We start from the raw sequence: 20,925 nt of genomic DNA, 5'->3' as shown, positions 1-20,925 counted from the left end.
AAATGAAAACATCAGGGGCCTTTCCTTTCCTGCTGGGAAGCAGCCCCTCCCAAGCCCCACCAGGCTCACATCCCAGCTCCCAGCCGGAGGTGGGGCCCAGCAGGGGCTGATGAACAACTGGGGGATACCGGACCTGCAACATCAGTGGTAACATGTCCAAGTCGCCTCCTGGCTTGGCTGGGCTTGAGGAAGAAGGACTGGAGAGCCGCACCCATGGGTGTGTTCTTGGAAATTTGAATGATTAAACCCATTACCCAGGCCTCAGAAGGTTTTTAAAATAATACATTTGTTAACGACTTGGTAGTTTGCAACTTTCATTCTGTATTGTAGCACAGGGGGTGGTGGGAGGTGGGGGAGAGGGAACACAGAGTCATTTAAAGCGCACCCCAGTCCCAAGTGGCGGGTCCCAACAGGCTCCCAGGCCCTGGGCCACTGCTGTGCCAGACGCTGCCTTCTTGTCTGAGCTCACCTCTGTCAGAGCAATTTCTTCTAGCTTGGCTCACAGCCCACATGGGACACACCCTTCAAAGAACAAAGAAGCACAGCAAATAGGAACCCTGCAGGCAGTTCCTGACCGGGTGAGCCACCAACCAGCCCAAAGCACCCGTTTTACAAGGGTAGTGATGGATTTTGGACGTGACCAGCACCATTGTGCACACAATAAGCACCAGCATGAAATAGCCGCCGGCCTCGTCTTCCACTCCAGCACCAAGCCGCTCCCCACTTCCCTTTAGGAGAAGCCTCCTGACTTGGAAACAACTTTCCAGCTTCCGCATCAGCACAGTTCTCCACCCAGTTACATCAACTAATCGTCCCTGCCCCCCCTCGTAAATTTCGTGCCCAACAGCTAATATAAACTCTCGCAAACCCATTGTTGGGGCTGTCCCCATTTTCAGGGCAGCCCCGGACTGCCTGCCACTTTGAGCGCAGCCCAGCAGATTTTCTTCCTTTAATAAAGCTTGAACGGTACCCAGCATCTCGGCTCACGTTCTTTCGGGTAGCATTTATGGTGGGGACAAGACCACACCATGAACAAGGACCCAACTTCACCAGAGCCCAATAATGCTTCCTCTGTGGGCTGTTAGCAGTGCTGGCTATTTGCAGAAAAAGCCTGCGTGGGGCGCCTTCTCTGGCCACTGGGTGGTAGTCTTGTGTGACGCCCAGGCAGAGGCTACCCAGGACCCAGCCTGCAGGATGATTTGGCAGGCAGGCACCTCTTAAGTATGAGGCAGGCCCCCTGGAACCCAACTCCACCTGTGCACACATTCGACACACACGCTCTGAGCTCCTCTGCCTGCTCAGTGCCACTGGCCCTGGCTCCTGGCTCCTGGGTGGCTCCCAGCAGGCCCCTCTGCGACACATCCATGAAAGAACACAGGAGATGAAATACCACTGGCTGGACATTGCCTACTGTGTAGGGTGGTTGGGAGGATTAAATAAAGTATTGCCCTTGGCACATAGTAGGTGCTCAGCAAAGTTTGGTCTTTCAGGCAACAGATATTATCCAACACCTGCTCTGTATCGACGTCCCACTGGGACTTTTAAACACGCACTGTGATGCAGCCTTCCCTGCCCCGAGCCACTAACCAGTGTGCCTCTTTGCAAAGCCATCGTTGTTGTGACACGCAACCATGCTCTTCAACTTTTGGAGTGGCGTGGGTCCTTGACCCAGGCCCTGTGGCCAGCCCCTGCACCGTCCCCGTGGTGCCCCCACAGTGCAACACTGTGGGAGAGGCATCTGCAGAGACTCGCTCAGCAGAAATGGGCCCTCCTCCCCCAAACCGCTCCTCACCTCCAGCCTCGTCCGGTCCACGTCTTTGGGCAGTTTCACGCGAATTCGGTTTGTTACGATGAGGGCATCATAAGGATAGACCTGTCAGGGGAGGAAACCACAATTTCACCTCCAGGAGCAGGTGTGTGCCGGGACCAAAGAGCGGAGCAAACGCCGGCCGAGAATACATACTTGGTCTGAATCTGACACACACCCCTCATGGGGAGCACAACAAAGAGAACTTTTAACCTGGGCAGGCACAGCGCGGCGCGGAGAGGTCAGCCTGGGCGCGGGCGGCCCTCTTACCTTGTACTCTGCAAGAAAAGAGTGGAGACCACAGGGTGTTTACAAAGTGTAGGAACTCATCCCAGAGGTGGAACCAACCTCGACCTGGGGACACCCCAACCCCCACCCCTGCAGTCGGCTGGGCCATGCACGGTCTACCTGTCCCCTGAGCGGCCTGCACTGGGGCTCTAATCTCAGAGTGCAAGGGAGGGCTCTGAGGGTCTCTGGGGGAAACCAAGAGCAGGAGGCATGGTCAGGAGGCTGGAGGCCAGACTGGAAGCTAGGTGGCGGCACTGTGCTCCTCAGCTGTTAGATGGTCTGGGCCACCTGAGAAAGGTGTCTGCCTCAGTTTACCTGCCTTCACAGTGGGCATTTCCGAGGAGACTTTTGGCAAACCTCTTGGGGTGTTGTGGAGACTGACATCCTCACCCTGGCACTCTGGTCTAGTTCCCCCAACCCCAGCTTCTTCCTGTCTTACTTTTTTTGTGTGTGTGGAGGCTGGCCTGTACAGGGATCCGAACTCTTTACCTTGGTGTTATAACTAATCAACTGAGCTAACTGGCCAGCCCCTGTCTTACCTTCTTAACTCCTTAATTCCTCCTTTTTAAACTCCTGAGCACCACACCCTTGCTGTTTAAAATGTCTTTGTCACAGACCCAAAGCATCTTATTAAAAAATAAAATAGTATGGATAGTAGGGCCTCTGTGCACCCATGGAACCCACAATCCGCAGTATGTCTAGATCCTGGGCCTCAAGACTGTCTCAGAAGCGACACCCTTGTGTCCCTGAGTGTCCCTGCATGCCACGTGAGATCATGATGGGCCAGCTCAGAGGCCCGGGGATTTGGGAAGCCACTTGGAGGGAGCAGGCTTTGACACCATGATGTTCTGTCCACGTGCAAACCAGTCCACAAGAGCAAGGCTCCCCGTCATTCTCAGGGGATGATAAGGACATGAGTGTAGCCAGGGCAGAGGAGCATGCTGAGAGCTATGACAGTGGCCCTCTGTCAGGCCCTGCCACATGAGCAGGTGACCACTATGGTAACACCAACCTCCCTGGCAATCCTCCTGGTCTGAAGCCAAGAGTTACACCATGTGCCCGCAGCCACACCATGTCCAAGGGTGGGAGGCAGGTCTGACTCCACTCCGTTCAGCTCAGACCCCAGAAGCTTTCCACCTCTGACTCTGCTTCCCCAAGTGGCACAAAGTGCTGAACAAGTCAGGAGGGGCCGGCTGTACCGGAGAATGGGAGAGAAGGGAGCCTCTCAGGTAAAGTGAGTGTGGAGGTAAACTGATCTTCGGCTGGAAGAGGTGGGTAATTGGGCACATTCTCCCTGTGGTGGTACCCTTGCCCACCATGCTTGAAGCCTTTTGCCAGCAGGCCCTGGAGGTGTTAGCAACTCCCTGACCTAGCCAGAGACCTGGGGGGGGTCACCACTGTGTGTACCTCGTGTCCCCCAGCTGGCATCCGGGTCTGCTCCACAAGGGGCCAGATTGGCATTCTGGAAGAGAAAGAGAGAGAGGGAGGCAAGAAGCAGGTTGCATGAGGGCAGGCAGGCAGGGGGCCAGATGTCTCTTCCCCACGTGCCTCGGTCCTTGCACAGCCTGGGGAGGAGGATGTCCGCAGCTCAGAGATGGGGCATAGGCGACAGATGGAGGTGATGCCCAGCTCCAGAAGGAGGGTGCACAGGATGCCTGCACCTGCGGGGCTTGCTGGATTTCACACTTGGTGGGTTTGCTCATAGGATGTCCACTGCCTTGGAGGCCAGCGCTGACCCTGCCTGTCTGGTCAAATCCAACATGCCTTTAAAGATGCTCCCAGGTGCCCGGGTCACTGCAGCAGATGGCTCAGCACCATTCCTTTGTTCATGTTGCATATTAGTCTTGGCAGTCTGCGGTCCACAACTGGTGACCCATGGCGTCTCTGCTCCCCTCCACACAGTGGGTTCCTGAGCTCAGCGCCTAGACCTGTCTGTCCCCTGCAAGATGGCCAAAGGGAAGCACTGGCCACTGCCTCCTGGGGCTGTGCACTGCCGTGGAACTCCTGTTCTGTTCCTGGAGACCCTGGAATCCAGCTACTCTGACGCAGCAGCTGTGTATGCAACTCAAGTCCATCTGCCCTGGTGGCTCCAAGACAAGAGGAGCCTCCACCTGCATGAAAGCCACCACAGCAGCCCTGCGTGTGACCATCTGAGAGTGAAAGAGCCTGCTCTCTGTAGAGCCCCTGTCATGGACGCTGGCATGTTGGAAGCACCCCATACATACAGACTGGCTGTGTCTCTGACGTTGACACTCAAGGGTGACACCCTGAGGGGATGTCGAGCTGAGAGCCCCTACCCCCGCTTCAGGTGCCATTGCATTTGTCAGCAAACCTTGCCATTTGAATGCACTGCAGCCATTAATGTCTGGAATTCTTTTTCCTTTCTGCCAACCTGAAAAAATCATCTATACATCCTGCGAACCTCTAGAGGGTCCCCACAGTGTAGAGCATGGAGTGGGCCCCTGCAGGCATTAGTCAGTCCCTCTCCTGTTCATCTCCTGCAGCTGGCTGGCACCAGGGGATTGCACCCAGAGCCACATTCTGTCATGGCCATGCATCCGCTGCCCACAGTGGACTGAGCCCCTTGAAGAAAATGTCTTATTCAAGTCTGATCCCCAGCACCCGGTACAGGCTCTGAAACAGGGTCAGGGCTTGTGGTGAGCGCTTCTGAAATGGGGCACAGGGATTAAATTTCAACAAAGAATTCCGCAGTTAAAGGGGCGATTGTGTGCTTAACCCAGTGGATACTGTTACAGGGAAAAGTGCTTTCAGAACTAACACACTTCCGTGGATGGTAAGGGAGAAGATGGTAATAGTCCTTGAGAGTGTGGGAGCAGAAAAAGACCTCAGAGAGCACTGAATCCAAAGCTCGTCATCAGAAATGGAGAAACTGAGGCCCAGAGAGAAGCTGGGGCCTTCCCTCATCACAGAGCCAGACCCAGGAGGCTGGACCAGGCTGATGAGAATGGTAAGCATGCAAGCAGAGAGTTGGAACCAGTCTTTACTTGCTTTTGATATTGTTCATTATGGATTTTTTTGGCTTTAATTTGGATTTCTAAAAATATTGCATTAAAATATGATTTATCTCGATGACTGCATCTTTTGGTTAGTGCCTTACTCGCCTCTCCCTAAAGTCCTGGCCCGCAGGACCCTGAGCCAGGGGTCTTTGCACCCACCCAGTGACTCTCCATGGTCTCTCAACTCTGCCACTTCACAAAAGAATTCTTCCTCTTAGGGGTTTTCAAGAACAATTTTTTTTGAGACATTTTCTCAGCACACTGACTACCACCCTCGGTAGCAACTGTCCGGGTCGGTCAGGCATACTCTCCGTGCACAAACCGAGGCAACTCTGCCTCCGACTTGCCTGGCATGTCCCATGTATAAGAGAAATGCTGCCCCCTAGTGCCCTCTGTCCTGCATCACAGGCGTCAAACTCCCAGGCCACCACTGTTGCCTCGGACAGTTGGAAACCCACTTCCCAGCAGCAAAACCAGCTTCCTCTGGTCTTCGAGGCTCTGAGACAAGATGGGGCTTCCAGGAGGGAAGCCAGGCATATTCCAGGTGGAGGAGGAGAGCATCAGATAGGTCCAGAGCAGGAAAAGTGGAGTCTACTCCTGGTCTTCTAAACGCAAAATGGGTACGGGATCTGTAAGACCTCACGGGTACAAGGGAGTCTTGATTTACTGCCTTAAGGCTGGCCGGAGAGATTTGTGGCCAGGGGAACACCACAAAGCAGCACCACCAGGCACATCCCTGGCTCACTCCCCTGCAGCTCTCAGTGGAGGCACCAGAGATCTTAAAAGCAACAAATGATTTACCTCTACCATTTGTTTGGTGCTTATTATGTGCAAGTTGCTCTACAGTTCTCTAATCTTTGCTAGAATCTCAGGAGGTGATTATTGTTATCACCATTTTACAGGTGAGACTCAGAGAGGTTAATCAATTTGTCTAAGATCATGCAACACATACATGGGACTGTAAAAATTTGAACCCATGTGTTTTATTTTCCAAAAATTATACTGGGATTGCTAATAGGAATGAGAGTGTGGTGTTTGCTACCAGCTGACATTCATTTCTTGCTAAAGCGCACATTGGAATGTGCCGTCTTACTCAGCAGCCACTGATGTGAAAGTAAGAGGGGGTTGAGGCTTGCTTTTTAAATAATTACTCATGCTGAAACCACGCTATAAAGCTTACGAAAAGATTTCACAACCATAATGTTATGTGTCTTCACAGTAACCTTAAGAGGTAAAAATCATTCTTTTAGAGACTAGGATATAGAGACTCAGAAAATTAAAGTAACTTGCCCAAAGACAGAGCTGGGATTTGAACTCAGTGCTCTCTGATGCTAACACATGTGTTCTTTCCAGCGTTACAATTTGCATATATCACACTTCTTTAATTTGTTAAGGTTTTCTTTGTAGCCACATACATAAATATTTTTGTAAATGTTTTATGATCATGTGAAAAACTGACTCCAAAGATATAATTTATTTCATTTACCTATTAGATTAACTTTGCTGTTTGCACTATTCAATTACCTTTTGTACATTATTATTCTTATTTTTCACTAGATCTATATATCTTCTTTCAGGAGTCATATTCAAATCACCTACCAAATTTGTATTTTATCAAGGTGTCTGGCATTGCTATGTTTCTTGGTTCATTTAAGCTTATGAATGCTATAATTGCATTATTATATTGTGCCTTTATCATGAATTAGTGTCCCCTCTATATCTCTTTATAGTATTATTTCTATTAATTCCTTTAAGCTTCACTTCCATCTTATATTAATATTGCCACTCCTGCTTTCCTTCTATTTGTGATTTTAGTATTTCTTTCTCATCTTTTTACTTCTAATCCTTTAAAAATAATTTTTAAGTGTGTATCTTGTAATGACTCATGCTATTTTTAAAACCTAAACTGACAGTCTCTGTCTTTTAATAGGGGAATTCAGTCTGTTCATATTTAGCATTAGGTTTTTTCAAAATGGGCCTTCCTCTAGGGAGCTATCACAAGGATCTGCTGGTGGTAGACCCTTAGATGAGAATGATCACTGGGTCATTGTTTTAATAACAGATCAAGTGGTGCATGTCAGAATCACTACTGCCTCATTCATGAGGAAACCTGCAGCAGCTGGCTGTTGTCTTATTCATTTCAAAGGTAGGTTATGAACATCTACCAAGTGTCAGGCACTGTGGCTCGCTTGATTATCAGGACATTTTAATGACCTTTAGGACATATGGTGCTTTGGATGACTGTGCCCTTGTAACAAATCCTCTTGGAGCAAGACCCGGGAAAACCTTTGCCTCCCCTGAGCTGATTTCCTTTCTTCCATCAGACAATGAGAACGACATAACTGGTCATGGTTGCCTCTATGCCTTGACTATCAGAAAACTCAGAGCTAAGCTTTGATAGCTATTCTCATACAATGTTCTTTTGTTTGTTTTTGATGTAATTTTCTCCTATAGTTTCCTTGCCTCCTCCTTTGTGATTTGGTGTTAATGGGATTTTGGTCTCACTGCATCTGTGCTTTTCCTTTAGGCCACCCAGAATCCTTTCTGGAAGTAAAAACAAACCAAGAAACATCCTAATAAATGACTCTGGAACACCACAGGCCATTGGCAATAGTTCATGGCAGCACTCACTGGGAATACCAGGGCAAAGGCCAAGAGCCCAGGTGCTGGGCATGGCCACCCTGTAAAATATGGGTCATTTGAAAGATCAAGTATCTGGCCTTCCTGTAGAGAAATAGGTATAAATATACATAAGAGTCTTAGAAAGAGAGAAAAATAGGAAAGAATGTTAGCAGGAAAAAACGAATCCCACAGCAAATTCATCAATAACATTCATCCATCTCCCCCATAAGAAATGTGAAAGGCTAAAATCTTCACGTGGTGCTGAGTTCCATCTATACTGACTCTGCAGGCACATGCAGAGGGCACGCTGGCTTTGTAACATGCCTCCCCACCCTTTAGGCTTGCAAGAGAAACGTCACAGCGGCTCAGCTCCTAATTCTGAAAATGTTAAGATTCTGCCCTTGATATTCTAGAAAAGGGAATGAAGATTGCTAGAATGTGTGGATTGGCTGTTCTCAAATCCTTTCAGGAGGTGAGGCATCTGGAGACCAGGTCCTTCTCTGCAGATGCTGAACAGTATCAACCGGGAGAATAACCTCCCTAGAGGAGGCACAGTCCAGGTGTCAAGTATGCAAGACCAGAAATGCAAAGAATGCTATTCTCTGAATTTCCTTCCGGATACTGAGAAAAGCCCCAGGACTTGACTTTGGTGGTGGAACACCTTGGCTTGGTCGAGATCATAAATACCCACTCATCAGCCCCTGGATTAAAGAACAGCTGTTCCAGGTGAGACGAGAACATTCTAGAAAGATATCCCACTGTCCTCAGGACCCTTGACACTGAGCTGAGGGATTCACATTCCTGGAGTTGTAGGAGTCCTGTGGACACTGGTCCAGCTTTCTCATCCCCCCTGCTTTCTGTGTGGAAGATGAAGAGCGGGGAAATCTTTCGAAGAACATTCAAAGAAGCATGCCACATGCGCGTTCCCCGATGGCCCATTCCAGAACAGAGAGTGGTTAGTGGGACGGGGTTCACTAAAATAAAACCATGCGGAGGTGCCAGAGCCTGGGGGAGACCCCAGGAGGCTGGGCCTCGGACAGATACATAGCAGCAGCTCTGACAGCCTGAAGAGTATGGAAGAAACGAAGGCTGGCCCAAGAGGACACCTGTGGGTCCTACAAACAATGTCCCTGCTCTTGAGTGACCCTGTGGCCTTGACCCTGGGGAAGGGATACACCGGGGTTGGGGGGTGGGGGCTTTCCCTGGTTACATGCTTATTGCCAGGACTGCTCCAGGGCAGCAAATGGGGGACTCAATTTTTTAGTGGCCTTTCTTGAGAGATGCATTGCCTTGGTTTATGGATACAATCTCTCAGGCTTGGAAGAGGCGGCCTTGGGCAGTGGAGGGTCTCCTGGGACTGTGTGTGTGTGAGGGCGGGGGGGTTCTGGTACCTTCATGCCTGTCCCACCCTAGGGCTCCTCACTAGAGACCTAGTGATGCTGGGAGAGGAGGGATTTGAAGAGCAACTCTTCAAAGGGGTTGATGTCCCCAGGGCACAGGGCCCAGCCCTCCTCAGGGCAGTCAGGCACCAGGTTCTCTGGGCTCATATTCAGATGCCCTGAGATTTGGAAAACTTGGAACAGGAGATCAAACCAGCCTTGAGCTGGAGCAGCCAAAGAAAGCCTAACGACAAGTTGATGTGATTGCTGTGAGATCATCCCGGGTGCTAATGATACTGTCAGCAGTAGTCACAGTGCCCATGGCTTCCCCAGCAGAGAAGTGGACGCTGGGCTCACGCCGGCTCATGAGACACACAATCCTTTACAGCTCTGCACCACAGGGGGAGGACATGGGGCAGGAGGGGCTTCCTAGAACAGGGCCTGATCACTCTGGGTGGTCTCCACCTGGGGACCGGGGCAGGGAGTGGGGGGGAGGAAGGTCTGGTCCGGTCCTGGTTTGGAAAAAGCAGTGGTGGCAGTGGCAGCCCCTGGGCAGAGGAGCAGGCAGAGGCAGGCAGGTGAGTGGTCCCCAGGCCTCTCCTCCTGGCTGTGTGGTCAAGAAGCTGCGGGAACCACGCTCAGACTCCCAGCAATGGTTAGTACGCCGTGGGCTGGGGAGGGGTCGATTACCTACCCGGTGGTCCAAGCCATTCTTTCCGTGTCCTGGGAGAGAGTCAGATTTGGAATAGGGGAATCCTGAAACAGATACAGTACAACTTCGTCACGCGCGCAGGCTCGGCCAGGTGGGCGAGGAGGGGCGCACGCGGCCCGGGTGGGCTTTGAGGCGAGTGGGGCTGGACAGGGGACACATGTGAGGCCCCCTGAGCATCACGCCCCACCTCCTTTGTGACTTCCTGTCCCCAGGGCACTGACTGAGGAAGGAGCCAGGGAGGAGTGATATCCCAAGCCCTTCCATGACAGGAGGAACACGGTGGAGCCCCGGCCCCAGCCCGGCTGCCACCTGTGCTCACGGACAGGCTCACCTTGGTGTCATCCGTCTCCCTGGCCAAGCCCCTCACCTTACAGGCCAGGAGAGCTGGGGGCAGCCAGGAAGGGAGCCACTCTCAGGACACCCATGGGATGGGTGGGGCTGTGCCATCCCATGACAAAGGTGGCAAACAGGGGGCCTGGAGACTGTGATGTTTTTTAATAAATCTCGAGCTATTTGCAGTTGGGGGATTCCACATTAAAATGCTAATTTCTACTTTCTCTTGGAATAAAATGGGGCTGGTCTGAGACATGGGACCCTCAGTCCCTCACTGGCTGGCCCAGAGGGGCCCAGACCTCCCAGTGACCTCTCTAGTGCTTGGTCACTTGGCTTGGTCAGGAGAGCAGGAGGAGGCGGTGCAGCCAGCCCCGCCCTGCTCAGTGCAGCGTGGGGTGCCTTCCGGAGGGGGTGGGCGGGCGCAGCTGCCACTGGGTGGGGGGGCTCCCAGGCTGGGGGAAGCACCCTTAGGAGGCCTGCCCCAGGCCCCTGAACTATCTCTCCTTCCACTGGCCTGCGGGCCCTCAAAGAGCAGGGGCCACACCTGCCTCATCTGGGGTCCTGTCCCCAGCAGCACAGGCCACCCCTGCCCGCACTCGCTCCCAGGCGCTGCTGGGCTGCCTGCCTTCTGACGTGTCAGCAGATGGCAGGTCATCTCTTAGTGTTCACGAGGCCATGTGTATATAGGACTGAGAACCATGCTTCCAATGGCGAGGCGGGCGCCGTGCACAGAACTGCCCACCCCCCCGCTCCAGGAAGGCAAAGGACTTATCCAGGTGTCTTACATTTTGGGGTTTCTCACAAACTCAGTGAGGACAATAGAGAGGAAATTCTGCAAAGGTCACATGTGGACACAGGAAAGCCTGTAGGAGATACCTCAGCTAGGGGACCTGCGTTGGGGACTTGTTTGTCACTGTGTGGTCTGTGGGAATCTTCCAGATGTAGGTCAGGAAGGGCCTTTTACAACATCTAGGTCAGGGTTCTCGAACTTCTCTTAGCAGAGGAACCCTTTTGTCAGATGAAATCTTACGTGAACCCCAACATAAAAGAAGGTAAAAGTGGAGCTGAGAAGACAGAGCAGGGAGAGGGGCTGGGGGCCAGACTGGCTGGGCTGCTCCTTGATCCTCCAGGTAAATCGTCCAGCCACCTCGTCTCAGTTCACAGAAGGGGAATTGAGACCCAGAGGTTTGCACGGACCTGCCTGAAGTCAACCAGCCAGATAGCAGCAGCCCAGGTCACCAGATGAGGCTTCCTGACTTGCAATTCTGGGGTTCCCCCAGGAAACACCTTCTTCTTAATTTACACAGAGAGCTGGACACACCCTGGGGTCCCAAGGGACCCTCCTGCTGAGTCCCCAGAGCTCCTTATCTGCCAAAGATGCTACAGCAGTGGTTCTCAAAGTGTGATCCCCAACTATCAGCATCAACCCCAGCAGGGAACTTGTTAGAAATGCAGATTCTCAGCCCCTACCCCAGATCGACTGCATCAGAATTCTGGGGCTGGGGTCCAGTGTCTATGTTTCCACAAGCTTTCCATGCCATTCTGGTGCTCACTTAGGTCTGGCAACTACTTCCCTGTAGCCTCAAGAGCAGCAAACGCCCATGGACCACTCTTCAGCTGGTGGGTCTCCACCTGAACGCATGCTGCCATCGCCTGGACAGCTCGTAAAATTCCCAGTGTCCAGGCTGCCGTCTGCTGGTCTCAACATTGAACCACTTCGCAGTGCAGAAACCTTATTTCCATTAAGGTCACTTTATTCTTCCCACTTTTTGGGGGGTGGGGTGGGAGAGGTGGCTGGCTGGTATGGGAAACTGAACCCTTGACCTTGGTGTTACAAGGGTGCACTCTAACCACCAGAGCCAACCTGCCAGACTCTCCACTTCTTAACGACAATTGTCTTAGGCATTTCTTCTACTTACTTCAAGCACCTATATTGGATTGTGTTCTACATTTTGCTTCAACCATCAAATATGACTTAAGAAACTCAGGAAGGGAGGGACATTCTTCCATATTCATCCCCATTTTTATCTATTCTGGTGTTTTCTCTTCTGTTTGGAGAACATCCATTAGCCATTCTTTGAGGGTAGGTCTGCTCGTGACAAATTCCTTAGCTTTCTTTGTCTGAGGATGTCTTTATTTCCCATTCATTTCTAAAACATGTTTTCATTGAATATAGAATTCACACGGATAGTGCTTTTCTTTCAGTACATAAAAAATGTTGCACCACTTTCCCCTGATTTCCATGGTTTCTGATGAGAAATCTGCTGTCATTCGAATTGGTGTTTCCCCTGTAGGTAATACATCTTTTCTCTATGGCTGCTTTCAAGGTTTTTTTCTCTGTCCTTAATTTTTGGAAGTTTAATTATGAAGTGTCTTGGTATGGATATTTTGGATTTATCCTTTTTTGGGTTCACTCAGTTTCTTGAATTTGTAGGTTTGTATCTTTTGCCACATTTGCTGCGTTTTCAGCCATTGTTTCTTTGAGTACTTTTTCAGGCCCATTCCCTTTCTCCTCTCCTGGAAATCCAGTGATACAAATATTGTCCCACAGGTCTCTGTTCATTTTTCCCCCTATTTTTTCTCTATCATTCAGATTGGATGATTTCTGTTGCTCTATCATCAAGGGCACTGATTCTCTCCTCTGTCATATGTGAATATTCTGTTATTGAACACATTCTGTGATTTTTAAATTTTGGTTATTTCACTTTTCAGTTCTATACTTTCCATTTGATTTTTAAAAATAACTTCTATTTCCTTTGATGAAACTTTTTTTTTCAGTTGTTTCAAAAGTATTTGTAATTGCTTGTTGAAGCATTTTGATAAAGGATGCCTTAAAATCTTTGTCAGGTAATTCAAACATCTGATTCTTCTTGGTGTACGTATCTGTTGGTTGTCTTTTCTCAAGTAATTGAAATAGTTATATTCATGGTTCTTGGTGTGGTGTGTAATTCTCTAATGTATCCTGGACATTTTAGATATTGTGTTAGGAGACCCTGGATCTTATTTAACTCTTCTGGTTTAGCAGGCTATCACCCTGTTGAGGTTTAGCATGGAAGGCCTGGTCTTTTATGGGCAGAGGTTCCAATGACAATGTAGTTTTCAGAATTCTTGTCAAAGAGCTGCTCTGGTCTGCTAAGTTCCCCTGGTGCTGGCTGGTGCTTCTGCTTGGTCTCTGCCGGTGCTACTTGTGGGGGCAAAATGTGTTTCCTTGTGCCAATAGGTGTGCCTATGGGAAGAGAGACACTGGCTGTGGATGGAGCCCACTTCGGTGGGCCCACTCTCAGGGCCTCAGGGTGCCAGTGAGCCTCCTGCTCAATATCTGCTGGTGTGGATGGGGGAGGAAAATATCTGCCTGGTCACTTCTGCTGCTCAGTGGGAGGCTGGGAGATATGGTGTTGCTGTGTTTTCCCTCAAGTCCTGAGGTTCCCTGGCCAGCCCACTTTCCTCTTCCTACCCTTTAGAGTTCTACTGAGGTCATCTGATGTATTATTTTGAGGTCCTTTTAGTTTTACTTAGTGAGGAAGAACAGGGAGAGAGGAATCTCATCCCCTGAGCTGCTGCCTAAGCCCATTAAAATTGGTGTGTCTTGGGGTGAGACCTGACATCAGTAGATTTAGAAGGTCCCAGGGATCCCATATGCAGGGTTGAAAACCACTAGTTTTAAAAAATCTGTTCACTTGATCCTCTTCAGCCTATGCACTAAACATGAGCCCATTTTGTAGATGAGGAAGCTGAGGCTTCATGAGATTAAATGATCTGGACAAAGTCAAGCAGAAGTAACTGGAGAGGCTAAGATGAAGGCCCAGGGCTTGTGGCTTCAGGAACTAGTAACCCCACCTGCTCCCAGGCAGGTCTGCCTGGGGTGGGGGTTGTTGTGGGTCTTCTAGGACCTGTGTGCCAGATGGAATCAGATGACCTTCAAGAGTGTGTGGCCGTGTGTGTGTGTGTGTGTGTGTGTTTGTGTGTGTGTGTGTGTGAGAGAGAGAGAGAGAGAGAAAGAGAGAGAGAGAAACCTGCAGGGAAAAGGTCGGTGCAGAGGACCCTGGGCAAGGCGGCAGCTGGGCACTCATGACCCTGAAGTGCATCACACGCTGTAGACTCTGGAAACCCACCCTCTCCCTATGCCCAGGCTCCACCTAAGCAGACTCCCTGCCCCTACTCTCAGAAGTCTGCCCATGGCCACTTTGCCCTCAGCAATCTGTCAGGACTGCTTGCCCTCAGCAATCTGTCAGGACTGCTTATGGGGCATTGAGCACACTCTCCTTGGGTCTGTCCTCTTCCATGCTGACACATCAGAGGTCAGAGTAACTGCTGGACATTCAAGGCAAGGCCCCATGAGGGTGGAGGATGGTTCCAGATGCAGCTAGAAACATGCGGCTCATCACGGCATCCTGGGATGCTGCGTGGACAACTGATGAGTCAGCCGTGCCCCTGGGAAGCTCTGCACTGGTTCTCTGGTGCATGAACATGCAGCTTTGCAGCCGTGCGGCCCTGTGCAGGTTAGCTGTCCCCATCTGAGGAAGGAGTGGGGGCTGGAACTCCCTTTATCCCTAAGCAACTGTGAATGAGAGGCCATCGAACCATCTGAACTTCAGGCTCCAGAAGCTGGGATGGGGGCCTGTGATGGCCGCTGAAGGCCTGCTGGGCCTGGCTTGTGGATGTGGCATGTTCTGCTTCAAGTCCCCCAAGGGTCAGGCCACAGGATGCAGGAGAGCCCCACACGTGAGCTCCTTAACCCCCCAGACGCTCCCTGCCAGGAGGACTGGATCATCCCATTTGTGAGGGAATTTCAAACTCAGAGATGTGTGTTCCTGTGCCAAAGCTCACACGGCAAGTAACAATCTGGGGTTCCACCCTGAGTGGACTGGCACTCACGTGCAGAACTCTCCTTCACACTTCTGCAGTCTCATATTCATGGGGGCCCCCTTCACGTGCCCCACCCCACCAAAGGGAGTGCTGGGTCTCATGAAGAAAACATGCTGCTCAAAAGGGTGCTGTTTCAAGGCTTTGGGAAGAGGCGGTCACCCACTGTGGCCACAAGCACTTATCAAGAGACTGCTGCATGCAAACAGGGAGGCACCAGGGGAATCTCACACTGTCCCCCAGAAGCTAAGAGTGTCCAGGGAGAAAAGAACACAGAAGGTTATAGACAAGGTACTCCAGGTCTGGCTTACGGGAAGGGAGACAGAGCCTCCGGTTTGTACGGTGGGGATCTCAAGACCCCAGGCAGAGTGGGAGGGGGACAAGGAGGCCCTGAGAGGTGTGGCCATGAGACAGTGGGTCCTCACCATGAACATGCAGATGGACATGTGGCACTGCCTGGGGCTGGTCCTCCCACCCCCAGAACCGGGAGGCCACACCCTGTCCGGTGCCTGAGCTGTAGGTAAACATGCTGGGCACAGAGAGGCATGGGGACTTTTGCTAAAAGCAAAAAGTCTCCAGCCAGTCCCCAGCAAATGGCATTCCCTGGGCTCCCAGCCCAGCAGGTTCTGCTCCAGGGCCACTCTCTCCCTGGGGGTGGTCTCTGCCCCCAGCAACAGTGTCTCTTCCTGGGCCAGGGCCCTCTCCCTGACATCTGGAGCTCCCAGTGCTCTCTGTGGGGGCAGAGAGCACCCTCTCCACCCACCCAGAGGCCTTCCAGAAAGACCCCTTGCTGTGGCCCAGGCTAGCCATTCCTCTCTAACAGTGTCTGCACCAAGCGACCACTGAGCCATCCGCTGGATGCCAGGGTGTCTGGGCCTGAGCCCCAGCTCCCTTGGCCTCCCCCTGCTGCCTCTTGTTTCCCAGCTTCCCCAGCCCACTGCCTCTCGGTGGCCTCCCCTGTCCCCTGGGGCACCATCCCCACCTGCCAGCTGGCCTGTTCACTCTGTCTTTTTCTCCAGAATTTTGTGGAGTGGGAAGTGGGGACAGCTGACGAGGAGGAAGCTGGGAGTGGGCAGGGGAGTCACAGCTCACGTGGGTCTCAGAGCCTCTTAAGTAACACAAGCTCAGGACACAGCCCTGTGCTCACAGAAGTGCTGCCTCCCCAGGAGGTCGCATGCGCTCTCGGAGCCTCCAGTTACCAAGCCAAGTCCCACCTGGGAGCTGAGGACCCTCGGTCTCTGCCTCCAGCCCAGACCTCTCCTCTGAGCTCCAAGCCCGTCCGCCCCCATCGTGGGCAGCTCTGCCGGGACGTCCCAGGCTCTCCAGGCGACGTGAAGAAAGCTACCTCTTCCCATCCCATCTCTGCCTAGAGCTGCCTCTGCCCACCTGAGCAGAGCACCCAGTGTCTTTTCCCATTCTGTCACCGGACATGCAGCTCCACCCTCTGCCCGGGGCTCACACGCTGGCTCAGGGGCCTCCTCTGCTTGCCTGGACACCCGCAATCCCTCTTGCCCTGGCTGGCCAGCCCCAGCCCCAAGCTCCCATCCACCCGCTGCCAGGCTGCCTGTTGGTGCCTTAAACATGGAAAACCGAGCTCCTGGCCTCCCTGCTCAGAGCCCACAGTGACAGCCAGTGATGGCCAGTCCCGGCTCCACCACGGCCGGCCGGTCCCTCTCCCGCCACTCACGTCTGTTTCCCCCACGCCTCCTGCTTCTGCCTCGACAACGAGTCAGGCCAGCCCAGAGTCCCCCCAAGGGCTGACTGGCACATCTGGCCTCCGCCCTACCGCACGGGCCCCTGCCATGGGTGCGGCGCCTTCTCTCCAACACCTGCACCCCCCAGTCCTGCCAGCAGCCACCTTCCTGCCCTGACCACTGCCCGTGCCCCAGACCGCATGCCTCCTGCACCTGCAGCCCCACCTGCACGGCAGCCCTAGCTCGCTCCCCTAACTTGTTTTTGCCCATCTCTCTGCCTCTCCAGAACGTCAGCTCCATGGGACGCGGAATTGTGTCTGCTGTGGCCTCGGCTCCGGGGTGCGGCAAATATCGTGAGCTGTCTGCAGCTGCGCCCTCTGCTGTGAGGGCAGAAATGGTGTGGGGGCTCTTTTTCCAGTTCTGCCTCTGCAGACCTGACCTCCACGGAGGCTCAGGTCCCGGCCCTGCACCTCCAGATTTTCTCATGAGATCGACAGGTGGCAGCTCAGGGGGATTCCTCCTTTTGACCATGGACTAGCCCACCCCTCCCTCGGGAGACAGGGTAACGGCGATGACAAACATGTCCCATCGAACTCAGCACTCCACAGGGTGCCCTCCCAGGGAAGGGGACACACAGAAGGTGACACAAAATTCCAAAGTCACAGGCAGGGCTGGGGCAAAGCAGCCCACACGGGACCCCCCCCCCCCCCCGTGCTGCCTCGGTTGCTAATTCAGAGCTTTCTCTCCCCAGCTACGAGAGCTGGCCCTGCCACCCTCCCCCCCACCTCCCCACACCTGTCTCATGTGCTGGGATTGGACAAAGGGGGTTTATTCCTTTTGGAAGCCTTGGGTCCTTCCTGGGGGGCCACTGAGTCCTCTGGGCAGCGTCTCAAGTGGCCAGGAGGTCTGTATTATGCTGACACGTCTCTGACCACTGGGAGGGATTGGGGGACCTTAAAACAGAGTCCTGGGCGTGAAGGGTCAGGACTGTGGGACCCCGAGCTGCAGCAGGCATCCACAGGGCCCACAGCACCCTGCGCTCTTCTCCTGGGGAGAGCCTCAGCCTGTAAGGCTCCAGGCTCTTCTTTTTCTGTTTTTTTATAAGAACAAGAATTTTTATTCTTCATGGAATTTTCGTGTCTTGTTTAGTGCTTACGGCGGATGCCACCATCCACCTGCTGTTTCAGCTTCTTAGGTTACAAGCCTAATGTGTCTTATTGCAGAGACCCCATAAGGGGCCTCTCCTTATAACAAAACATCAAATCAACACCGCCCCTTCCCTGTGCTGAAACCAGGTTTATCAATAATCTGCACTAGTGTGCACATGGTCCAGATGGTGCCCTGCGTGTGATGTAAAAGGAAACTAAAAGTCGTCTGCAATAAGATATATGAGACCCCCTTTGGACGGGGTGGCAGTGCCCAGCTGAGGACCAGCGCCGTGTGGGGCAGGGATGCCATGCTGGCTTGTCACTGCTGTCTAGACATCTGGCTTCTCTGCTGGGGAGGGGGACGGAGCCACGTTCACCCCCGCCTGTCTGCTGCACATAGTAGGTGCTCAATAAGTATTTGGTGGAGGGATGGATGAATGACTGAATGATGAATTCAGTCCCAGGTGAGATGTGCTGATGGTGTTGCGGGTGAGACGAGGCTGTGACCCGGCCCTGTGAGCCCGTGGGGTGCCGAGGCAGTGGCAAGTGCACGTGCGCTTGTTCCCGTCGGTGTCAGAAGTTGGTGTCGCTGCCTCTCCCGGCCCCCTGCACGCTTCTCCAGCCCAGGGGCTGCTCTCTTCTTCTCTGTCTCCCTCTCGGCGCCCTGCTCAGCGTCTGGCACAGAGTGGGTGCTCAATAAATACCCGTTGAATCTAATGCATCTCAATTCAACAAACATTTATTGAGCGCCCACTGTGTTGAGGTAACAATCCCACCTTCCTTGGGCGCGCTACAGACAGACGTCCCAGGGGTACGGGTGGGTGTGCACTGCTGTGTGCAAATGAACTGCTGCTGATGGACTCATGTCTGGGGGCTACATGGTGAGATTCAAAAGAACCCCAAAAAGAGCAGGTGATGACTCTCGACCTACGTTGCTTCACTTCCAGCCTGGATTCCTCGCGAGGCTGGCAGACAGCAAGGCTCGCCTGACCCAGGCACGCCAGCAGCCTGGTCCTCACTGCTATTCCATGCACATTGGGAACCAAGGCAGTGTCACCAGCACAGAAATAAAGGCAGTCGCAATAGTTAGACGTGGGGTTTCCTGCTCTGAAGAAACGACATCAGGACGCCAGCAGAAAGTGAAGGAAGGTCAGAATCATAATCACAGTCGTCACAAGCAAGTGTCGGGAAAGGGAGGGCACGCACACATGGTACTGTGCGGGAATCTCCCATTAGATCACGAATTCCGGCACAGGCAGCTGGATTTCTGCAGATCAGTGGTGCCCTGCATGGACGCAGCCGTGGTCACCTCTGCACTGCACATGCAGCTGGTGATGGGAATGCCACCGCAAGGGGAGCAGGGGACAGACGAGCCATTGCCGCTGTGTGATCGGCCAATCAGGACATGGGCACGGCCTCTGGGCCTTGCAGGGCCTGCCATCTGCCAGGCTCACGTACCCTGCGACAGCTTCAGGTGCCTCATCATGGCATTTGCAGATAAGGGAGGAGAACACAGAGGCCCTTCCTCACACAGGCCACAAGGCATGTCAGTGGCTGAGGGAGGGCCCCACAGGGCAGCCCTCCGGTCCGGGCTTCTCCTGCACAGTGCCCCCTCTTCCTGCGTCCAGAGCCACAAGTGGGCCAGAGACATCAGGGGTGATCCCAGGGGCAGTAGCAGGTCTCCCCGGAGAGAGCCCAGGGAGGGGTGGTCCACGTGGTACTCACTTTCAGACAGTGCCTACCCACCACCCAGCAAGGGAAGGACTGAGAGCTGGAAAATAGCACCCCGAGATCCCCAAACACTCATAGCTTGTCCCAGGGCTAATGCCTCAATGCCGGGACACTAGCAAGGGAGGGAGGGATGCTGGGGAAGCTTCTGGGCTGGAGCAAGTTTACCTCCTTCCAAACCTGACTGTCACCAGGCACAAGGGAACACAAAGCAGAAAGGCCATCATCCAGCCAGTGGCCCCCCACCCATGGGCACATTTAGCACCACCATGGAGCAGTGGGAGGGGCTGGAGGAGCGGCATGCAGCAGCCCCTGGAGGCACAGGCGGGCATGAACGGACCAGCATCTGCAGCCCCCCATCCTGCCTGTGGGAGGGACCGGCAGTCTGCCAAGTCCCTTCCAGGTCCCTTCCCGGAGGAGCATGTGCCGTCTTGGAGGAGTCCCTCTCCCTCTGGGGCATTTTTTTGGTGTGGCCGTCCCATGCTGACATCAGCCTTGTGCGCCGCTCTGAGATCCCGGTGGGCGGAGGCAGGAGGGGTGTGCGGACACAAAGATCATGCACCAAACAATACGCCTTTCTTTGTTCCGAGTTATTCATTTACACATTATAATTTCCAGGCTTCTATGTGTTCACTCTTTCCTCTCACATCACAACACTTTTTCACGGGTAGGACGGTTTACAGTTTATAGTCGTGAGGATGAGGATGAGGGTGAGAAACGGTTTCTGGTTACTGAGCATCTACTATGGGCCAGGCAGAGCGTTACACGTGCCACGAGCACGGGCACACGGCTGGTCAGTGATGCGCCCGGATCTGGACTTGGTTCTGTCTCACTGCTAAGGCCAGGACCTTTCCTCTGCTTCCCCACACCCACGTCTACCCCTCTTGCCTCTGCTTCCAAGCCTTGTCCTCAGAAAACCTCCCCCAGCCCAGCTCAGACCCAAGAGCATCTCCCCGGAGCCGCTGAGCGCGTTTGCCTGCAGCCGGCTGCGTTGCTCACCTATGGTTTACGACATCTTGAAGCAAACAGCTTAATCTGGAGTTTTCTCTACATTTGAACATCACTCCTAGTTCAGTCTTTGCAACACCCCTAGAGTCAGGCAGACGTCATCTTTGTCTCCCTGTAACGTCTGAGGCTCTAACGCCCCTGATTCCCTGGAGGTGGGACAATGCCCTGTCATCAACTCCAAGTCTGGGCTCGCCCCCTGGACCATGCCACGTCTGCTCTGGAGGGAAAGGCCTGAACTTCCAACCTGACAGCATGGGAAGTCTTCTCTCTAAAATAACTCAGGAGCCCAACCTGGCTTCCTGAATTCTGGCCAGTTCCGGGGTGTA

General features: G+C 53.1%; 1 protein-coding gene across 10 annotated transcripts in view; it reads right to left on the bottom strand.

Annotated features, from left to right (window-relative positions):
• Window positions 1-20,925, bottom strand: part of ABLIM2 (actin binding LIM protein family member 2) — a 165,805-nt gene that overhangs the window by 19,741 nt on the left and 125,139 nt on the right. For 9 of the 10 annotated variants that reach the window (XM_063108647.1, XM_063108648.1, XM_063108651.1 and 6 more), the window contains 4 exons: window positions 9,808-9,869; window positions 3,503-3,557; window positions 1,964-2,085; window positions 1,793-1,873 (listed from right to left, as the gene is read on the bottom strand). In XM_063108647.1, coding sequence (XP_062964717.1) covers window positions 1,793-1,873; window positions 1,964-2,085; window positions 3,503-3,557; window positions 9,808-9,869 — 320 coding nt within the window. The remainder of the gene's footprint in view (window positions 1-1,792; window positions 1,874-1,963; window positions 2,086-3,502; window positions 3,558-9,807; window positions 9,870-20,925) is intronic. The other variant, XM_063108654.1, reaches the window with a different exon arrangement.

This window comes from Cynocephalus volans, chromosome 9 (genome assembly GCF_027409185.1).
Source record: "Cynocephalus volans isolate mCynVol1 chromosome 9, mCynVol1.pri, whole genome shotgun sequence".
Taxonomy (NCBI): Eukaryota; Metazoa; Chordata; class Mammalia; order Dermoptera; family Cynocephalidae; genus Cynocephalus; species Cynocephalus volans.
The sequence above is the reverse complement of the archived record's forward strand: the minus strand, read 5'-3'. Positions and strand labels throughout refer to the sequence as shown.